This window comes from Hemicordylus capensis, chromosome 1 (genome assembly GCF_027244095.1).
Source record: "Hemicordylus capensis ecotype Gifberg chromosome 1, rHemCap1.1.pri, whole genome shotgun sequence".
Classification (NCBI taxonomy): Eukaryota; Metazoa; Chordata; class Lepidosauria; order Squamata; family Cordylidae; genus Hemicordylus; species Hemicordylus capensis.
The window spans coordinates 406,768,044-406,789,183 of NC_069657.1; the positions used below are offsets into that span (position 1 = coordinate 406,768,044).

Below are 21,140 nucleotides of genomic sequence, written 5' to 3' on the forward strand. Positions count from 1 at the left end.
ATCAGAATACCTGCCATCTGTATTATTCTTCTCAAACTTGAGACATCCAGGAATCCAGAATTATTTTCAGCTTCCCTTCTAAAAATGTCCTGGAAAATATTTACAGTTGAGATAATATTTTAAATCAATGAAAATCTCTAGGTTCAGCCATCATACATAAATGATCAAAGCACTTCTTCCTCCCATCAGGGTACTAAACTAAATTTCTTTCTTTTCTTTTTGACACATTATTTGAGGATGGAAAACTTTTCACTCAGGAAACTGAGTTCATCAACTGCATAAACATTATGAAAAAGGTGTAGGCACCAACTGATCATTTGCATTCATAAATCTCATACATACCTTATACTGGTTGAGAAGTCTCCAGAAATTTTCAAACTCTTGTAGTGCAAGTCTTCCATTAGCACTGATCTGTATATGTGGTCAAGCCTTAAATAAGTTTTGTATCAGTGAAGAAGACAAATTTGTGCACTAGATTGTAGCACCTAGTGGAAAGACTGCCCACTCATATAAACTCTTAAGCTTTACTTAATTTCCTCATCCATTCATTCCAAATATTTATATCCTATTCCTGTGGTAATCAAAATCAACTCAAATCAGTCTGATCACATGTCAGTTTTATTGAACTTTGTGGGAGAGATATACAAGTCATTTTAAACAGCATACCCCAGTTGTTCTGAGCAGTTCTATCTGGAATTACTTTTGACAGACCATTGAGATGTAGTATCTTATAACATGGTGAAGTATTGTTTTCTGGCTAATAAGACTAGGATAAGAAATGTTGAGAAGTGAGATATGGGGTTGGATTGAATTAATTTTTAGATTATTATAATGCATGGAGCCCTCTGTTTTATGTAATGGATGAACTCTGGTGTTATGGTTCTGTTTTATGTTTTAACAGTTTATTACTTTATTTGACCAAGCTCGCTTTTATGTAAAGCTTTTGTACTTTGTGTTTTGCTCGTCGAATGACCGTAACAATAAAGATTTGATATCCCATTCCTGTGGTATAATACTGCTCAGGGTGGCTCACAAAGCCAATAAAACAATACAAAATTAATAATATTCAGTTAAAAACTAGACACAGTTCAAATCAGATTAATTTAAAGAGATTAACTACACATGTAAGAATAGAAAGAGTGCCTGTGATTTTTTAATTCATTCATTGACAATCTGTTATGGCTGTGTCAGAATTATTCCAATGTTCAGGACAAAGTGAAGACAAGTGAGAGAGATAATGAGCACTGGGTGAAATTTATGCTTTCATCAAAGAGCCCTCTTGTTATACATTTCCAATGTCTTGTTAACAGCAAAAGAGCTGCATGGCACGTTTAAATACTGGAGGTATTATCACCACAGGATGAATAGTTTGCAGGATTGTCTCATATATTTTAGAAATGAAGTTTTTAAAATGTCAGTTTAGTTATGAAGCCTCTCCATTGTGCTCCATATTGCCAGGAGAAGGGAAACCTCCTGACATCATCAGACACCCTCTGGCCACAAGGCGGCAAGAGGCAGGCCCAGCCCTAGCCAAGCCATTTTGATTAAAGAAGCATAGAGTGTGGTGTGCAGAACGGCACATTCAGAGATGGTAGCCCCTGTAGCCACAGCGCTCTGTCACAAACATGGCGGGCATCTGCTGGGCACTGCTTAAACTGGAAAACCCAACACAGGGGGCTCCTCTTTTTAACAAACCTGGTTTAAGAGTAGAGTGTAGGATCTGGGTTATCCTGCTGTCAGCAAGCTGGGCTGCTGGGATTCCCATGGGTTCTGATCCACTAAGGCGTTCACATGTGTGTGCGCTCACATAGTTTTTGAGGTCCACTCAGTTAATTTTAGATCCTGCTCAGGTTTAATCAGGAAAGTCCCACTCTGAATGCACACACACTGCCTTGATACTGCCACCCAGAACAAAACTCATTCTGCACAGAGAAGGAAAAAATTAGAGAGAACATTGGTTCTGATGACCAGGATTCCTGGGTATACTGCCTCTAAGCCCTGCTTTCATAATCGTGAGAACCAGTCCTATGCTTCCCTACTTTCCCCATTCCTTAGTATTTGTACCATGTAGTTTGGAAAGAGAGAGATATGAGTTAATAATCTGAGCTCCATGAGTCTGTCTGTGTGCTATTTAAAATTTCCTATGCATGGGGATCCTTTTTCCTATGTGTCTGAAATTTAGCAGCTGGATTCCTTGGATGGGTAGTAGAATGCCCAATTATTTCATGCCAATTGTATAGAAAACAGAAGTTATAGGCAGTAGGTCATCCACTGAAAGCAAAGGGAAACAAAAACAAATAGGATAACAAAAATGAGTGAAATAAAAAATGAATGTTATTTTAATGAATAACCGCACAAATGAAGTATTTAATGATTGTCAGGAACCCACTCTGACACCCCTCTCAAGTCCGGGGAGGTGATTTGTTTTTATATTGTTTTATAACAACTTAGTCTCCAATTTCTGGGAATTTATTCAGTTTTTACTTTCTTTCGCTGCCACCATATGATTACTTCTTACCCTGCTCTCAGTACTCAGTACTGAGTACTATATAACCTTGGTTATGTAGCCTCATGAGCTCAGGATATGTTCAGTGTACAAATGAAACAAAACTTGAAGGGTAGAACAAAAACAAGAATAAGTTTATTGTTTACAACAGATTGGAATAAAGATCTCTGCAAGACAGGGCACATAAACCTCTCTACAAAGTTGCTAAGTTGTTTAACTCTCTGAGTAGTTTTTCCTTCTTGATAAAATGTAACATTTAAGGAGGTGATATAACTGGGACAGAGGTAAATAAAACTTAGTTTGCCGACAGTGAATCAACTCAGACCTTCGTGTCTGACACCAGGAGGTTTCACGTCCGGGCACCTTTCACATTCAAGGTTTCTTTCCTAAGCTTAACACTCCCCCACTTTTATAGCACTGACCCAGTGTACTGCTGGTTCCACAGTCTCCACACATTCACCAGTGAAGTCTCACACAAACTCCTCAAAAATCTCTCATGTTCTGATCACACAAATCAATTTCTCTGCTACGCTCTGTCCAACCTCTCACTCCCAACAATCAGCTCCAACTACCTCCAACTCCAACTGTCTTCTCCTAACTAACTGTCCTTATTTAAATCCTCTCCCTGAACATTCCATGCCTGGTTACTATGGCAACACACATGTTCATGCACTCACTTGCCAGCTCCTATATATACATTCCCTCACAATGATGAAAATTAAAAAAATGTTCTTGCCAACTCATGGCATTATAGGAATAGAAGATTCAATAGCATAATAATTAGATTTTCATTCACTTTTGTGTACTAGCAAGGAAAATTCAAGGCAGACTTGCAGACTGGCTGATCATTGTCACTTATATAGTCCATGTGTACTAGAAAGGGACATAAAGCCATGAAGTGCCCTAGTAGATTTGAACCCTTCTCATTGCTCTATTCCCTGCTCTTCACCACTCTGACAGCCACACTGCCACAGAATGAGAGGTTCTTTATCCCACAGATCTGGATCATATCTGCTTATTTCCAAATCTAATTGGCTTCTTATAGGGGTGTGCACAAAACTGGCTGGCCCAGTTCGGTTCAAGTCTGAACTGGACCAGAACCAGTTCAGGCCAGTTCAGTTTTGCCCCCTATCGACCCCCACATTTGGTTTTGGGGGGGTGTTGCAAATGTTTTTGTAATTATTATTTTTTAGTACTTACCCCCTCCGGGGGGCTTCTCTGGAGCTGCTGGGGGGGGGGTTCCATGGAGGTTCCCCCTCCCCTCCACCAGCCTTCCTTATATCAAAAAGTGCCTGGTTTGGGTGATCTTCAACCCATTCTGGGCCTTCCCCCATCGTGGCAGCCATTTTGGAGGCTGCCACACATGCACAACGGTCATGACCCAGCCATGCAGGGGCCCACTGCACATGGGCAGCGGCCTCTGAAATGGCCACCACGATGGGGGAAAGGCCCGGAATGGGGCAAAAAATGCAAAACGGAGGCCGCTGTGGGAGGGGGAACCTCTGCAACCCTCCCATGCAGCCTCGAAGCCCCCCTGGAGGGGGTAAATACTAAACATCTTTTCCAAAAAAATGCCCGCAAACCCCCCAAACAGCAGGGGGGGTTTGGTCTGGGGTCGAGCTGAACTGCGGGTAGTTCGGCTCAACCCCAAACTGTCAAAACAGTTTGCACATCCCAAGGTTCCTATCACCTCCTTGTTCTTTCTGTATTACTGTTACTTCTTTCCTATGTATACATTTATTTATTAGATATTTATTTTCTACATGTGTATCCCTCAATAATTTCCTAGAGAATAGCCTCATGAACTCCTTATATCAATATGAGAGATTGGTGGCAGTTACAAATAAATAGCCCCTTTTAGAATATAAAGACTCTGAACAAGCATAGAATGAGAAAGCCTTCACATTTTAAGTGGCAATTGTATCTGCTTCTGAAATAAGAGCATCACTACAGTAAACACAAATTGTTAATGACAGCCACACATCTTTAAGCACTTGTGAACATGTACATGGCTAGATTTCCTAGTCGGGCCATGACTCCATGGCTTTGTGACTCGTATAACATGGATGCTTAAGGATAAATGTCTGTCATTCATACTTACATGCGGGCCTCAATGTTTTTCTCCAGACCTTTTCTTGCCCATGTAGGAGCTACAAGTAGGGCACACTTGTTGAAAACTCTGTGCTTGATTCTGTGTGCACAACTTGGGGAGAAGTCACTTCCGAGTAAATATAAGGCTCAGGATGGGCTACACATGCCTATATGCAGCCGTGATGACTACAAATGGAAAGTTAGTCTGGGCGCAGAGATTTTTAAGCGTTTCCATGCAATATGAGATGCTATTGGATAGGGAGGGGGGACAGATAAATATGTATATTCAGGCAGTTAGATGTCTGCAAAAAAGGATAACATTTAGATATTTCAGAAGGGGAATTACTGCATTACTTCTCTTCCACTTGATATCTAATAGAAATGGTCCTTAGAGGGAAGAGAATGGCAATTTATAGATTCACTGCATATGTAGAGGGCCGATCTTATGGCAACTATGTACTCACAGGGCTCCTGCAATGGTAAGTTCAGCGCAGCCATAATTCAAAGCAAAGAAGGGCAGCATACGCGAGGTTTATTGCATTTGCTGAAAAGATACATCCATCAGAGCTAAAAGGCTCCTGCACGAATCGAAGCTGAATCCATCTCCGCTTCCACGACTGGCCATTATATCTATAAATGGATAAATCAGAAGGCAACAGACACAAAGAATAAGGAGGCTAGGGAAGTACATTGGTGGAATTGCTGCTTGCCTTTAATCCCATTGTCTAAAGACCTCCACTATGGGCTGCTTCATATTTTGCAAAATACACAAGAGGAGCAATTGGGAAAGGACTGGGTCTCACTTTTGTCCGGGGGGTGGGAAGGTGAGGAGAAAAGTGGGGATTTAAATGTACTTATGAACAAGTATTTTGTGCTTGCAAGTATGTATTTTGTACTTGGAATCTCTAAGGTAAAGTGTGCCGTCAGGTTGATTTCGACTCCTGGCGCCCACAGAGCCCTGTGGTTTTATTTGGTAGAATACAGGAGGGTTTACCATTGCCTCCTCCTGCACAGTATGAGACGATGCCTTTCAGCATCTTCCTATATCACTGCTGCCCGATATAGTACCAGTGGGGATTCGAACCAACAACCTTCTGCTTGTTAGTCAAGCATTTCCCCACTGTGCTACTTAAGGTGACCTTGGAATCTGTACTTGAGTACAAAACTTCAATGAGAAGAAGCCCAAGGGGAATGGATGTGATGATTTGGTTAACATGACTCTTTCAAACTGGGTGGTACTTCTTACAGGACTGTTGCTCCATACCTGAAGATCTGAGGTGGACTGAAGAAGCAATATGCCTTTGAGTTTATGCCTCTCCCATGGCCTTCCAGTACTGGGACAATGTTTGCAAGTTGTCCTTAAACAGCATGCAGATTTAGTGTTGCCTTTATTCTTGTTGACAAATTAGCTGTAAAAGACTGTAGAGCAGTGCTCCTAATCTGAATTATATGGGCTAGATTAGCCCATTATATGGGCTAATCTAAGAATTGGCATCTTAGAGCCCATTGTGAAGACTGCAGAGCCTTTTTAGCATAAAGTAAAGTAAAGTGTGCCATCAAGTCTATTTTGACTCCTGCTGCCCACAGAGCCTTGTGGTTTTCTTTTGATAGAATACAGAAGGGGTTTACCATTGCCTCCTCCCACACAGTATGAGATGATGCCTTTCAGCATCTTCCTATATCGCTGCTGCTCGATAAAGTACCAGCGGGGATTTGAACTGGCAACCTTCTGCTTGCTAATCAAGCATTTCCCCGCTGTGCCAACAAATTAACAAGGGAAAACAGGTACTCTTGGAGGCCTTAAGCCAAAGATTCGCAAACTTAGGTCTCCAAATGCTATTGGACTGGGGTGCTGGGGTGGCCCAGAGCGAGTGGTGGTGTAGTGCACATAAGGTGCCAACCACCCCCATGGGTTGCTAACCCATGGGGTAAAGGGTTCTGTTGTTTCTGAGGTGTTCTGAGTGTAGATTCTATGATAGCAAATGAGAGTGGATTCATGGTGTCTCATTGAAAATCTCATTTGCTATCATAGAATCCACACTCAGAACACCTCAGAAACAATGGAACCCTGTACCCCGTGGGTTAGCAACCCATGGGGGTGGCTGGCAACCTATGTGCACTACACCACCACTCGCTCGGGGCCACCCCAGCACCCCCCAAGTGCACTTATAGGGCTGCTGAAAGCTCCATTATACCTTATGAGGAAAAACCTTAAAGATGCGTAAACTTCAACAATTCACCAAAAATCAGCCCTCTGCCCAAATCCTTTGAAAAAATTCAGGTAGCTTCCTTGCCCCTACCTGGCACTACCACCAACCCCACACTGCTCTAGGCCACCCCTTTCCCCCTGACGTGAAGTGATACATCCTCCATTATACCTAATGGGGAAAACCTTAAAGACGTGTAAACTTCAACAATTCACCAAAAATCAGCCCTTTGCCCAATCACTCTGCAATTGGGGTGGTAGCCTCCACCCATTAGGCACTACCACCCCACCCCACTCTTTTGGCCCAGATCCCACGTTATGCCCCCAATCTGCCCCAAAGACACTAAAACGTCAAAAATTCACCAAAAATCAGCCCTTTGGCCAATCCCTCTGCAATTTGGGTGGTAGCTTCCAACCATTAGGTACTACCACCCCACCCCACTCTTTTGGCCCCAGGACCCATTTTTTAAATCCGAATCAATTCGGATTCGGATTCGGATTAATTCAGATCCGAATCGAATCGGGGGTGATTCAGAAGGGCCAGATTCGGATACAACATGAATCGGGGGTGTTTCGATTCGGATCCAAATCGAAACACTGAAAATCCGAATTGCACACTCCTACAAGATAGGGCTGAGAGAGATTCCTGCTTGCAACCTTGGAGAAACTGCTGCCAGTCTGTGTAGACAATACTGAGCTAGATGGACCAATGGTCTGACTAGGTAAATGGCAGCTTCCTATGTTCCTATGTCTCAATTTGCCCCCAAAAGGAGCTTCATTTTCTGTTGGGATCCTTCCTTTTGGGTAAATTGCTGGTGTGAGAGAATCTGGCACCCCTCACCAGTGTGCTCTTTTCAAAATGGAGCCCTGCTCCCCCCCCACCCCCAAGTTTACATGTGGCTGCCACAGACCTACTAATAAGGATGGGTGTGCCACTGTCACTTTTCATTTGGTTCCATCTTAGCAACCGTGGGAGTGGATGAGTGGGTGGAATTATCACCACTGAATGAATATTCTCCTCTTGTTCCATTCAAAATATGTGAAAAGTTAGTGGTCAACCAGGGCACTAGGCAGAAGCAAAGAAAACTTTCTAAGGCTAAGCCATAGCTAGCCATTAAAAATAAATAAATGACTGTTACCTGCCAGAACTACTTCATTAAGAATTCTTTGCAGTTGTGACGCATCCAAGTAGGAACTCTAAAAGAAAACAGAGGAAAGATGCTTATAAATGCTATGGCAGCACCAGAAGGAACAGAGAGACAAGCGCCCTCCAGAGAAGTGGCTCACCCCTGCTGCCCCACATTTCTGGACCCCTGCGGTAGCTTGAAGGAAAGGCACTTTTCACATCTCGGAGTGCTTTTCTTTATGATCATCAATCAATATATATACAAAAGCATCAAATAGCTATAGCTAAAAAGAGCAGTTTCCCATAGGTTAACTTCTGTTTATGCTTAGTATGGAAGCATTAATGTGAAATACCCAATCCACCTCCGCCCCAAGACACCTAACATGAGAGGTGAAGTTTGCTCCTTCTGTGCCCCACTCCCCAATATTTTCTTCTAATGCCACCACTGACCACAACTCACTGGAAAATTCTTTAATTGCCCCCAGACCCAATTCAATGAATGAGCTTCTTTTACTCTGTAGTACTTTAGATCAGCTGTGGTGGCACAGTGGGGAAGCAGCTTGTGTAGGAAGAAAGAGGCTGTTCGTCTGAATCCCTGCCGGTGTGCTCCCCAGACAGTGCCTAGTAAAAATATATTTGTAGTCACCTGTATCGGGAAGCAGCGATATAGGAAGGTGATGGAGGCGGATGCTCACTTCAGTGACAATGGCAAAAACATCATCTCATACTGCACAGGAGAAGGCAACGGTAAACCACTCCTGTATTCTACCAAGTAAACCACATGGTTCTGTGGTTGCCAGGAGTTGACACCGACTCAACGGCACAACCTTTCCTTTCTTACTTTAGCTCATATTCAATTTATTTGAATGGATCTAGCACAGGAGAAGTTTGCTAGTAGACGAGGCATTACAGTATGTTTTAAAGTTTCTGATGTGAGCCTGAAGCTGCTCTTAGCTTTGCCTCTAAACAAATGTCGCCTATATCAGTACATTTGCAAAAATTGCCAAAAATAAAGGCTGTTCTCACAAGCAGCCTAACCCAAGCTAGGGCAGCCCAGCCTGAGTTAGGCTGCTCATGTGGAGCACTGGGATTGCTACCACTCCCAGCATTCCTGCCCAGCCTGACCTGACTTTAAACCCCAGCACCAAGGTCGTGTGTGTGCTTGGGCTGCACACAGAGTCACATGCATACAGAGAGTTGGGCACCTAGAGCAGTGCATTTAGGGATTCCTGGACTCTGGGACCCATTTTCCTGGCCTCAAACAATCTGCACCTCCGGGAGCAGCACGGATCATGTGGGGATGCAATGGCACGCCAAAGAGCAGCTGCCTGCTCATGTGGGGGGAAGGTAGGTCCAACCCTGCCTCCCCTGCCGGCCCCCCCTCCCCGCGGCTTCACAGTTGTGTGCACGGCCTTATTGTCTTTCTCACCCTCTTTAGATTGCATTGATGTTCATCTGAGTGTATTGTTGCTTGCGGATTTTAAAAGGAGTTCTTAGCAGTGCTCCAGAAGGACATTAATAAGAATTACAATTCATAGAAAATGGCAGCGAGGGGTGCAGTACACAGTTATCTCCACAGCTTTGATGCTGTGTTAACCTGGAGATATTGCTTCTTCTCTAACTGCTATTGATTAATTTAGTACTGATTTTTTGGAAGTCATTTTGTTTATCTTCCTCCATCTGAGCGCCTGTATTCCACGAGCACAGGATGAGCCAGCTTGTACCAGCTAACATTTAAGTAGCAGATTATATGCAGAAGGAGAAAAGAAAATTCATACATTGACAGGTTGAATGAGCTCTCTTTCTTTACAAAAATGGAGAAAATGACCACATCAAGCAGAAATGCCTGGGAGAAAACATTTTAGGATAGATACAGTATCTGGTCACATATAAATGTGTTACACACCATAACAGTTTAATACAGATTTGTCCACAGTACTCTTTGACTGCTCTTCACTTTTCTGTTTACTTATTGTAATACTCTACCTGGGCCTCTAGGATGTCAATGTTGCAGAGGCGTAACTATAATAGGGCAAGGAGAGACAGTTGTCTGGGGGCCCACTGCCTTGCCCCCCCCAGGCAAGTCACATGACTGACTCCCCCAGCCGCACACCACCCGGGCTTCCTGCAGTTGTATTCATCCTCCAAAATTGATGTGAGTGTTAAGACCTGGAGCTACCAGAACAGCAGGTCTTTCTCTAGTACTATTAAATGACTTGCACCGTCCACAATTTACAAAACCTTTTAAAAAATAATTTAGGTTGATGTTCTATTGTGGCATGAGGGGGAGCATTTTAAAATCTTGTCCCTGGGCCCACTCCACCTTGCTACGCCCCTGCAATGTTGTTCCTTGTTGTTTTCTAAATTTAGTTTTCTAGTTCCAAATAAATGTTGGTTTGGTTGGAGGGGAGAGTTTTATGCAGCAGAGGATGTGTGTGTGAGGAGAAAACAGCTCATTAAGAGTATGTAGTGATGGATGCTTCAGGTCCAAAAGGTTTATTAATTTATTATTAGTTTATTATGTCCTAGGACAGAAAGCCTGTGTCCTTGCAACTAGCTACATCATGGTGTTGGGAGAGAGAGAGGGAAAAAGAAGCAGAAAGGAAGTGACCTGAGAATATTAGTCTTCCTGTCAGGTGGGCTCAGAGCAGAGACAAAGAGCAGAATCAAAAGGGGCTCCCTTACTCACTACCTCTACTCCTAAAGCCTCTACTCCTGCAGAGAGCTGATGCTTAAGGGCTCACATTTCTAACAGGATTTGGTTGTGCAATGTGGCCATTTTTGTATTTACATTTTGCCATGTATAGATTCACACCTGAAATATTATTACACTGAATGGCTGGAATCCGGTGAATGATGACATTCACATGTCAGTGTTGATAATCTCAGATGTATTTTGTCAATGCTGAAAACTACCAAGATCACTGGCATAGCTTGAGCACAACAGGCTGTTTTTGCCACCCCCTGCACATGGAACCACACCCACCTGCAGAAGTGGGGGCCCAGGAATGGTGGGTATAAAGCATCCTCTGCCACCTCTGCTGCCTGCTTGCCTCTGCCTGCTGCTGCTGCTTCTCGCTGTGCCCCAGAATGTGGCCTTGGCTGTGCCCCAGAATTGGCTGAAAATCAGTCAAAAATCACCATTTTTTGGTTTTGTTTTTAAAGGTGGGAGCCATTTTGTGGCTCCAACGAACAAAATGGTGCCCAGAAAAGAGCTCCACGGTCATTTCCGGCACCTCCAACCCAGGGATATGCAAGGTTGGCATGTTTCCCGCCCCCCCCCCCACGTATGCTTCTGGGGGAAAGGGAGGTTGTCGAAATCCCCTTACCAATGCAGCGTTGAAAAGTGGTATATAAATATTTTTGGTGGTGGCGGTGGTAGTAGTAATAGCAGCAGCAGCATTAATCTGAAACACTTCAGAAGCACTGGTGTTACACCAGTGCTTCTTCCATTGTATCTGTGCTTTGATAGGATGACAGCCACTGACTGTATTTTGGACATTCACAAACATATTATATTATATAAATATTATATAAAGAATTTTTTTGTCTTTTAAAAGGATCCGTTTGTTCAGAGATTTTTTAAAGTCAGAGTCTTTAACCATCTGACCTTTACATGGTATAAATGTGATGACTCTCTGGGGCTGCTGAGTTCCTATATTACCTCTGCCAAAGCAACTTGAAATCTGCTTTCCTTTTTATTTTTAGGTAATTGCCAAGAGCTTCTAAGCTGACAAAAGGGAAAAGATGACAACACGTACACAGGCGTTTTGCTATCCACAGACAGGACGATCTTGAATTGGTGCAGTTTGTTGCATCTCTGTTGCGCTGCCATCCTACAGTGGTGTAAGAGAGTTGAGGATCTGGCCCATTGCCCCTGCAGCTTGCAGTTGTTTGACTCATGAGCCATGTAAAATCTTCCCTTGTCCGTTCCGTTGTGCTCCCAGAGACAAACCTTGTGTATTATTCACAGTAGGCCGTGTCATTTTCACCTTTTATGTGTTGATATAACTATTAGCTGTGAGAGGTCTATTGTGCAGAGGCTTTTGGCAGCAATTTTTCTCTTGACTAAGTCAAGGAGTCCTTTATAACAGTTTATTAAGCCATTAAGAGCATCTCCTGTGAACACATGCAGCTCAGCTCGGAAAGAATGGGAATCAATTACCCAAACGTTGACTGATGTCTGCTTTCTAAATGCAGTGAGTACAAACGAAATGTAATTCTGATCAGAGTAAAACATGATATACATACCCACGAATATTTGTAGCCAAGGGTTACTGCTAATTGCTTGTTTAAGGAACACCTTTCTCCCCACAAGCAATCAGCCCTCAGCCATCTATTATATTCTAGCCCTTGCCCTATTTGTTACAGCAGCTGGCAAATAAATAGAGTTTTGAGATATTCTCTCCAGATCTCCATTTCGTAAAGCCTGGATTGAAAGCACAACAGGAGACTTTTATTTCCCAATTCCACATGCACGTCATCCCCCCCGCATTCCATACCTGATTAGCATATCTTAGGAAGATGTTTTCATAGGAGTTGTCTTGATTCCACTTGGGCATATCCTGGATCAAAGGAAAGCATGTGTGTACAAAAATCAGTCAGAGACATTATTCACATGCCCCACAGATGTTTCTAGCAATATACAATTGGCAACATTTGCATAAAAAAGGCTCAGTCCCATCCTCAAAAGACTAAAAGCAAGAAGAAATACAATGCCACTGAACCTACTAGCTAATCCTCAGTTATTCTCTCCTAATTATCTTCACTAAAGCTGACCCTGTAGCCCTACATTAATTCAGGCAAATATAAACTGTAGTTTTGAACATACAAACGTCTGATGCACCAAATCTCTTGGATGTGCAAACTCTAGGAAATAAATAAGGCTGCACTGCAGTAGTGACTAAGCAGAGCAAAAAAAGCAATTGTGATATTTTATTATGGTTCTGTGGAACAGCAGACTTCAGAAATTATTGCAATAATGCCTCAAGGAGGAGTGCAATTGGCAGTTATTTGCTGGACAGATGTTGCAAGCTTATGGGGCAAACTAAGACAAGGTAAAGAAGTAAAAGGGCATCAACAATGGAAAACAGAGGAAGTTGTAGAAGACATATTATAGCATTTGAATTAGATGGATTATCTATTTTAAGATCAATTTACACAGCTGAATTTGCATGCTGAAAACTTGGGTCATTGAGTTGTAAACTGGGCATGTGGTATATAGGGTTGCCATCATTTCATTGCCAGAATGAGGGATACAAGTTGGGGGGGGCTGGCTGGGGAGTGGGGCGGGAGGTGTATGCAGCAGTAATCAAGAGAGTACAGTCTATGTACACTGCACAGTTCTACCTCATTACCCGTAGATTTCACATATCCGCGGTTGGGGAACTGACACCTGGCCTCACCATAAGTGGGGGGAAAGGGCGGGAAAGATTAAATCCATATATCCATGGGTCGGGGGTGGCTGGAAATGATCTTGGAGGTCATTTCCAACTGCCATTTTGAGCGCAGGAGCCATTTTGTGGCTCATTCAGTTTTTTAAAAAACCCCTTTTCATGAAAAATCACAGAATAATGGCAAAATTCAGAGTTCTGGGGGGCATTGCTGGACTGCTGGAGGCCCATGGAGCATGGTAGGGTACTTGTGGTTTTTGCTTGTTTTCCACCCATTTTTGTAAGATTTTTGGGCCTTCAGGAACCTAACCCCTGCTGTCACATAGACTTTAATGACCCAGTATTCGCAGTTTCACTATCTGAGGTAATTGCAAAGACTGGAACCCCCATGAATACCAAGGCCCACTTGTAAGCACAGATAGTTATTCACGTTATGTCCAACACACATATAAGGTAAAGTGTGTCAAGTCGATTTCGACACCTGGTGCCCACAGAGCCATGTGATTTTATTTGGTAGAATACAGGAGGGGTTTGCCATTGTCTCCTCCCACGCAGTATGAGATGATGCATTTCAGCATCTTCCTATATTGCTGCTGCCTGATATACCATTTATTAATTATTTTATTTTGTCTCTGGGTGAAATAAATTCATAAATAAATAAATAAATAAATAATAAAATAATATCTATTATAAAATAAATTCATCATCATCATCATCATCATCATCCTCCTCCTCCTCTCTGCACTCTGCATTTGAAGGGGCTTGTATGCTGGTTCACTTTTAAAATAAACACACACAATCATTCACACAAAAATTTGTACATGTGTATAGACATCCATATGTCTATACAGCATGGTGTAGTGGTTAGAGTGCTGGACTAGGACTGGGGAGACCCGAGTTCAAATCCCCATTCAGCCATGATACTTGCTGGGTGACTCTGGGGCAGTCACTTCTCTCTCAGCCTAACCTACTTCATAGGGTTGTTGTGAGGAGAAACTCAAGTATGTAGTACACCGCTCTGGGCTCCTTGGAGGAAGAGTGTGATATAAATGTAAAAATAAATTAAATAAATAAATAAAATACATATGGATGTACAAAATAATGTCTGGACAGGGCTCACATTATGAACTCTTGGTGGGTCCACTAGACCCCATTGAGAGGTCATCCCATTGTGAAGCTGTCAGGGGATTGCTTTATCACATATCCAGTTTACAACAGTCTACATTTCCTGTGTCAAACCTATTTAGCAACTCTAAAAGCATTTAAAAAAAAATTATGCTAGAAAGCCAGTCCATGATCTCAGGAGAACATTACATTAAATGTAATTAGTACCACAAGAATTTGAAAGAACTGAAATAGTCATCCTTGGAGGACCACTGTGTTTTGATTCAAGATGGCTAAGGGAGACTTAAGGCAATGAGCAACAATTTGGATGAAATGATTCCCTAATAATTAGTAGCCAATTACAGGCATGATATAGCTAGAGCAAGCATTTTTGTGATTTCAAAGGAAGAGATTTGAGCATCTTTCTCCAATTGGACTCAATGGGACTAAAATTGTCCTGAACTTCGGTAAGATTTTGTCCTGTAGAAGAATTTTTGCTCCACTTCCAGTGGGAATGCTCCTTTAAATCACATTAAATGAAAGCAGTTTAAAACAGCTATAAAACTGCAGTCTGAATGATCTCCTGTCATTCTTAAACCAGCCATTTAACCTCCCTTTATCTCATGGGGCTTAATACTTCCAGAGATTACAAAAAGATTTGACTTTATCTGTATAAATTTGGAGTCGCTCTTTTGACATTGGTTTTAAATGACATAAGTTATTTAAGATGAGACTCAGTTAATAACTTCAGTAAGTTATTTAAGAGGAGTCAGGCGTTATATTTTTCATATTAAAAAGAAAAAGAAAAGTGGTTATATGGTCCCTGCAACTTCAGGCCCATTCATTGCAGTAAAATGAAGAAAGATTTAATAAAAAGCCATCATAGAAAAAGTCCTACATTCCATTGCTGAGAAAATGGCAAAAATATTTGCTTTGTTGCCAATTTTGACCTTAAGGTATGTTCTTGCACCTTTAAGAGCTGGTGTGGCTTCCAGGGTTTAATTTGTGTGAGGGGTTCATCAAGAATTGATTTTCAGCACTGTCTGGAGCCTGGGATATGTTGAATAAAGAGTACTGGTTGAAATCCTCACTAACAGTGTGCACACACAGCCAAATAAATAAATAAATAAATAAATAAATAAATAAATAAATAAATAAATAAATAAAGCGTGTACACAGTGCTAGCAGTCCCACTTATGAAGCATGGCTGCTCGCATGGGTGGGGGCAATTCTCACTGATTCCTTCTCTCCCCGGAAGCAATAGGTCTCGGAGGGGCCGCAGCCGATGGTACAGCCATTGGAAGTAAATGGCTGTACCATTTGCATAACCGTCTTAGTGCAATTCCCATAATTTGTCCACATTTGTGCTATGCACAACTGCATGGATGGTGTTTTAGGAAACAGAGTCACTCCTGTAGTGCACAGGACACCCATGGGATGCTTCACAGTATGAGAACTAATCATCATCATCATCATCATCATCATCATCTACATACATTTGGCACCATTGGACTGAGCCTGGTATTAGATTCCCTAAAAGAAAAAGAAAAACTATGAAAATTCTATACGGACAAAGTAAGAAGTATTTCTCTCTCTTTCTCTCTCTCCCCCCATTATAAACATATAAATAATACAAGCATCCTTCATCTAAACTTCATATACCATTACATCCAAATACCTCTACATAAATCCTTGTGTACATAATGTATAGACACCTTCTTTGTTCTGTAATAAAGCAAATGCATATAAGAAGCTGGATATCAAAGTTCTTCCCTAGAGTTGCCTTTGTTTGCTCAGATACTCAGAGCTCTCCTGCCTCCCTACATTGCAGCTGCACTGCTCATAAGCGGCCTTACTGAATTAATGGGGAAAGTTTACTTCAAATGAGAGTATGTTCAAAAAGGTTATTTCAATAGGAGTACTCATAAGTAAGTCACCTTAAGTGGCACAGCGAGGAAATGCTTGACTAACAAGCAGAAGGTTGCCAGTTTGAATCCCCACTGGTACTATATTGTGCAGTAGCGATATAGGAAAATGCTTAAAGGCATCATCTCATACTGCATGGGAGGAAGCAATGGTAAACCCCTCCTGTATTCTACTAAAGGAAACCACAGGGCTCTGTGGGCACCAGGAGTCAAAATTGACTTGACAGCACACTTTACCTTTACCTTACTCATGAGTAACTTAGCCTGGTTGTAAGCCAATGACTGGAACAGCCTATCTCATAACTGGTGTGTGTGTGTGTGTGTGTGTGTACACACTGAGAATCTCCTGGGGGTACTAGGAATGTGCACGGACCGTGGAGGCACGGTTCAACGCCAGGGTGTGTGTCTCGCTTTAAGGTTGGGGGGATTGTACTTACCCTTCCCACCACTTTTTCCCCTCCTCCCCCCCCGCCGCCCCTGCCCCCTTGTTAACTGGTAAAAGCGGAAGTAACTTCTGTGCATGTGCCCGCCACTGCCACGCACGCACCCGCCGCACACATCACATGTTGCATGCGCACGCTGTGCGGCGGGCGCATGCACGGAATTTACTTCTGCTTACAAGGGGGCAGGGACAACAGGGAGGAACACTGCCGACCTGAAAATTTCTCCAAGAAATGGAGCGCCGAAGGGGGCGGAAAGCGGCAGGAGGGGTAAGTACAACCCCCCTGCCCTTAAAGTGAGACCCCCCCACCCGGCGTCGGACCAGGCCACTTGCGAACCAATTCACAGGCCTCTAACATGGCCTGTGGACCAGTTTGTGCATACCACTAGGGGTAACCTGAGCTGAAGGTTGTAACAGAAGGGGTATCCTTGTTAAAAAAAAAAAAAGGTTGGGAACCCTCCTTTACATTGTGTCTTTCTCTGGGCTGTAAGCATTTTAACTCTTATACTGTGACCAAACACCACATTATCCTTAGCTGGCTTTCCTGGTGGAATCTTCCTGATCGCTTTGATTTTGGCAGATATCAAATATGAAATCCCATAAGCTGTCATCTGTCAAATACCTTTGCATATGAACATAGTAAATATTAAATTCTATTGCATGCAAGCTATCAAATACTATCAAATGAGAAATATCACTTCATATCAACTGTTTAGTAATATCAAATATCAGTTGTCAAATAATGAAACCAAATATCACAGTCAGTTACTAGATCCTGACATCAAATCTCATCAAAAGCTAAATACAAATATCAAACATTTGAATAAGTTGTCAAATATTCACGTAGCTGGAAATTAACCAGAGAACATTCAACATCAAAATTCACAGAGAAGAATTTTAATGAGTGTTTTTCAGAAGAAATTCACATCAGCTCTAGGTGCCAACACACTTGCTCCCCATATAGAGGAGGAGAGGATCGATAAAAGGATTTAGTAAAGTGGTTTCTCTCTGCCTCTTTCCATAGTATAGTATAGTATAGTATAGTATAGTATAGTATAGTATAGTATAATTATATGTATAGTAGTTATACCTGATGATATTCCGAGTGTTCTGACTCCTCAGAAAGATTCGAAGAAGGAATTCAAACTCTTGGCCTCCTTGAGATGCAATTGGAATAATGATGTAGGTCCCAGGACTCAAGTATGAGCAGCAAGTGACATCTCGCATTTGCTCAGGCTTCACGATAATATCTTTGGTTCTGTCCTTAGACATAATATACAAGAGGAAATACTCTGGTATCCTGGAGGAACAATAACTGGAAACCATCTTCTAATTTATTTATACACTCAATGAATAAACCAAACTTGAGGTTCAATTGAGGGGAAGAAGAGTTAAGAACACTTTTCAAGATCACAGCTCGGGGCCAGAGTATTTGTTGGGCTACATCCACCCATATGAATATGCCAGGACCCTTCATTCTTCTTCTCAGGCCCTGCTTGTGGCCCTACCCTACTATTGACTGAGATCCAGTTGGCAGGGATTAGAGACAGGGCCTTTTTGGTTGTTGCCCCTTGACTATGGAATGTCCTCCTGGGAGAGCTCCTCCATCCTTCCTCCATCCTCTCCCCCCATAAGATTTAAGAAACATCAGAAGACACAGGTTTTTAGATAGGCTTTTTACATTCTGTTTGTTGTTTAAGTGGATTCTTAAACATTTTGTACATCTAATTTTAATTGGGCATTTTTTAAAATTGGAATTTTATTGTTTAACCGTTTTATTGGTAGCAATCCCAAGCAGAATGGTACTGGAGGGATGAGATATAAATAGTTTTATAAACAAATAAATAAAGATAAGCAACTCCTGACTTGCCTCTGCTTCGTCCCAGATAAGTGATAGTGTAAACCATAGGAAGGTTGCTGGGTGGAGTTCATGGTATGACAGAGAATCACAATGAAAGAATGTTTATAAAAAACAATGAAAGAAGGCCTGCAAGAAATTGCCAACACAGTGAACAAGAGTGTTAGGAAACTTTCTTCCTAGAAGGGGATGCCAACATCTTTGACAGTCTTATGAACCCGGGGATACCCTGGCCCTCTGCTAGCTAGCTTGCTATTTATTTATTTATTTATTTATTTATTTATTTATTTATTTATTTATTTATTTATTTATTTTTGCTTTTTCTAGTTCTGCAGTAGTATGTGAATCTGATATCTATTCCCATAAGAAAATAACATATTCTGTCACATTTCTTGCTGTTCTGATATTTTCATCAAGTTGTAGCAATAAATAAAACGTAACAGCTATTACTGTGATGACATATAAAGACAGCATAATAAAAACCCTTACTAAACATATTCTTACAAATACACTGGAGTGTATAAATCCCATTTAGAATGGTTACACAGTGTGGCACCATAATTTATGAGCCATGCCTTTGGGAAGGGGGAAAAAAAGGATACAAACTGCTATCTCATAAAAAGGAAGGGGAAAAAATCATTTTTTAAGGGGAGCTGGGGAGGTATTTGAACTCCCAAGACTTGATGGATTAAAACTTCAGCAGACCTAAATGGGGACAGCTCTTTCAAAGCTAATGGAACCTTTTGTGTATACACATTTCTTTTGTCCTCAATGTTCAGAATGTCTTTATACCATCAGGAATGCTTTTAACCAATCACTTTGTGTGTCTTTATAACAACATTTGCATGTTTGCTGTCACAAATAGAAATTCTGTTTTCTAGAACCACTGAATGGAAAGGTTGGCTCTGTGTGTGTGTGTGTGTGTGTGTGTGTGTGTGTGTGTGTGTGTGTATCATGCCCTTGATCTTTCTCTCCCAAACCAAAACTACATGTTAGATATCTTGAAGTCCAAGTTTTGACAATATAAGGATAAAACATGGAATAATTCTTAATTGCAGTTAGCTTGTTTATCCATAATGTCATGAAGAACAAAAGCCTTTATACCATGTCCACAGAGGACTTACCCACATGTCATTAGTACTGAATCATTTGTGACATGACAAAGTGTCATACCAGTAACTGAAGAGTTATTACTAAAACACAAAAGCTCAATGGTAGAACACATGCTGTGCACACAAAAGCTCCCAGGTTCGATTCTTGGCATTCCAGTTAAAAGAATCAGGTTGCAGGTGAGAGGAAAGATTTCTTTTCCTTAGACCCTAGAGAGGTGCTGTTGGTCAGTGAAGACAATACTTAGCTAGATTGATTTGATATAGAGGAGATTCATATGTTCAAAAACATGTTATCCAAGTCCCATCTAAACAATGGTTTCCAGAAGCAAAAGGCCATTGCACAAAACTGCCTCCCTATTTAGTATTTCTTAAGATCTAGGGTTGAAGTCTGGAATCCAATGTGGGGAAGTTTTCAAATGAGCATTTATTTGCAATCTGCAGTATTCATGATTGAAGGAGATTGTTTAGGGGCAGACACTGAGGGTATTCACATGACACGGGCCGCCTGGAGTAACCCAGGTGTCTCCTATCGTCTGGAGCACTGGGAGCCCTTGGCTCGCAGCTGCTCCAGAATGTTTTAGCCCCACTTTTTAACCTGGTGTTTAGCTGAGGTTAACCAAGCTTGTTGTTCGTTTAAGCTTGGCAGGCCATCGTATGTACGACCACCACCAGATTAAAAGGCTCCCCATGGCCCACCACTATTTCTGGCATGAGCTGGGGGGAAAGAGTGGCCGTGGTGAGCACAGCGGCTTCTCTAATGAGAACAGGCACCGCTGTCATGCTGCATGGCACTCTGGGATGTGGGAGGGGGAATTATTCCTGCTCCAAGCTCCTGCCATCACTGTGCCACCGTTCATGTGGCCGCATGGCACAGCAGGGAGGAAGGCAGTTGCTGCTCATCTGCTGGGGAAGGCAGGCGAGCTCTCACCTTCCCCGCAGCCCTTAGCAGCAGCCACCAGAGGTCGTGTGCACAACCTCTGTGCGTTACATGCAAATTTAGAGTTCCTTAGTGTCAGAGATTGGTCCTTAGAAAGCCTTGTTTAGCAATAGCAATAGCACTTACATCTATATACCGCTCTATAGCCGGAGCTCTCTAAGCGGTTTACAATGATTTAGCATATTGCCCCCAACATTCTGGGTACTCATTTTACCGACCTCGGAAGGATGGAAGGGTCAACCTTGAGCCCCTGGTCAGGATCGAACTTGTAACCTTCTGGTTACAGGGCAGCAGTTTTACCACTGCGCCACCAGGGGTTTAGAATGCAGAATCATGCAAAGTACGAGACTTCAGTCCCTGAGATCAGAGCCCAAAGGATTATCTTGCACATAGGCAGGCAGGCAGGCAAACAGGATGGCCACATGGATTCAGAAGCTGAC

The 21,140-nt window shown here is 42.3% G+C and overlaps 1 protein-coding gene across 1 annotated transcript in view; it reads right to left on the bottom strand.

Moving 5' to 3' along the window:
- CAPN13 (calpain 13) overlaps positions 1-21,140 on the bottom strand; it is a 115,192-nt gene that overhangs the window by 17,613 nt on the left and 76,439 nt on the right. Inside the window, exons 12-18 of the mRNA XM_053283287.1 lie at positions 17,884-18,056; positions 15,923-15,959; positions 12,432-12,494; positions 7,943-8,000; positions 5,154-5,227; positions 343-411; positions 11-89 (exon numbers count right to left, since the gene is read on the bottom strand). Of these exons, the coding sequence (XP_053139262.1) occupies positions 11-89; positions 343-411; positions 5,154-5,227; positions 7,943-8,000; positions 12,432-12,494; positions 15,923-15,959; positions 17,884-18,056 (553 nt within the window). The remainder of the gene's footprint in view (positions 1-10; positions 90-342; positions 412-5,153; positions 5,228-7,942; positions 8,001-12,431; positions 12,495-15,922; positions 15,960-17,883; positions 18,057-21,140) is intronic.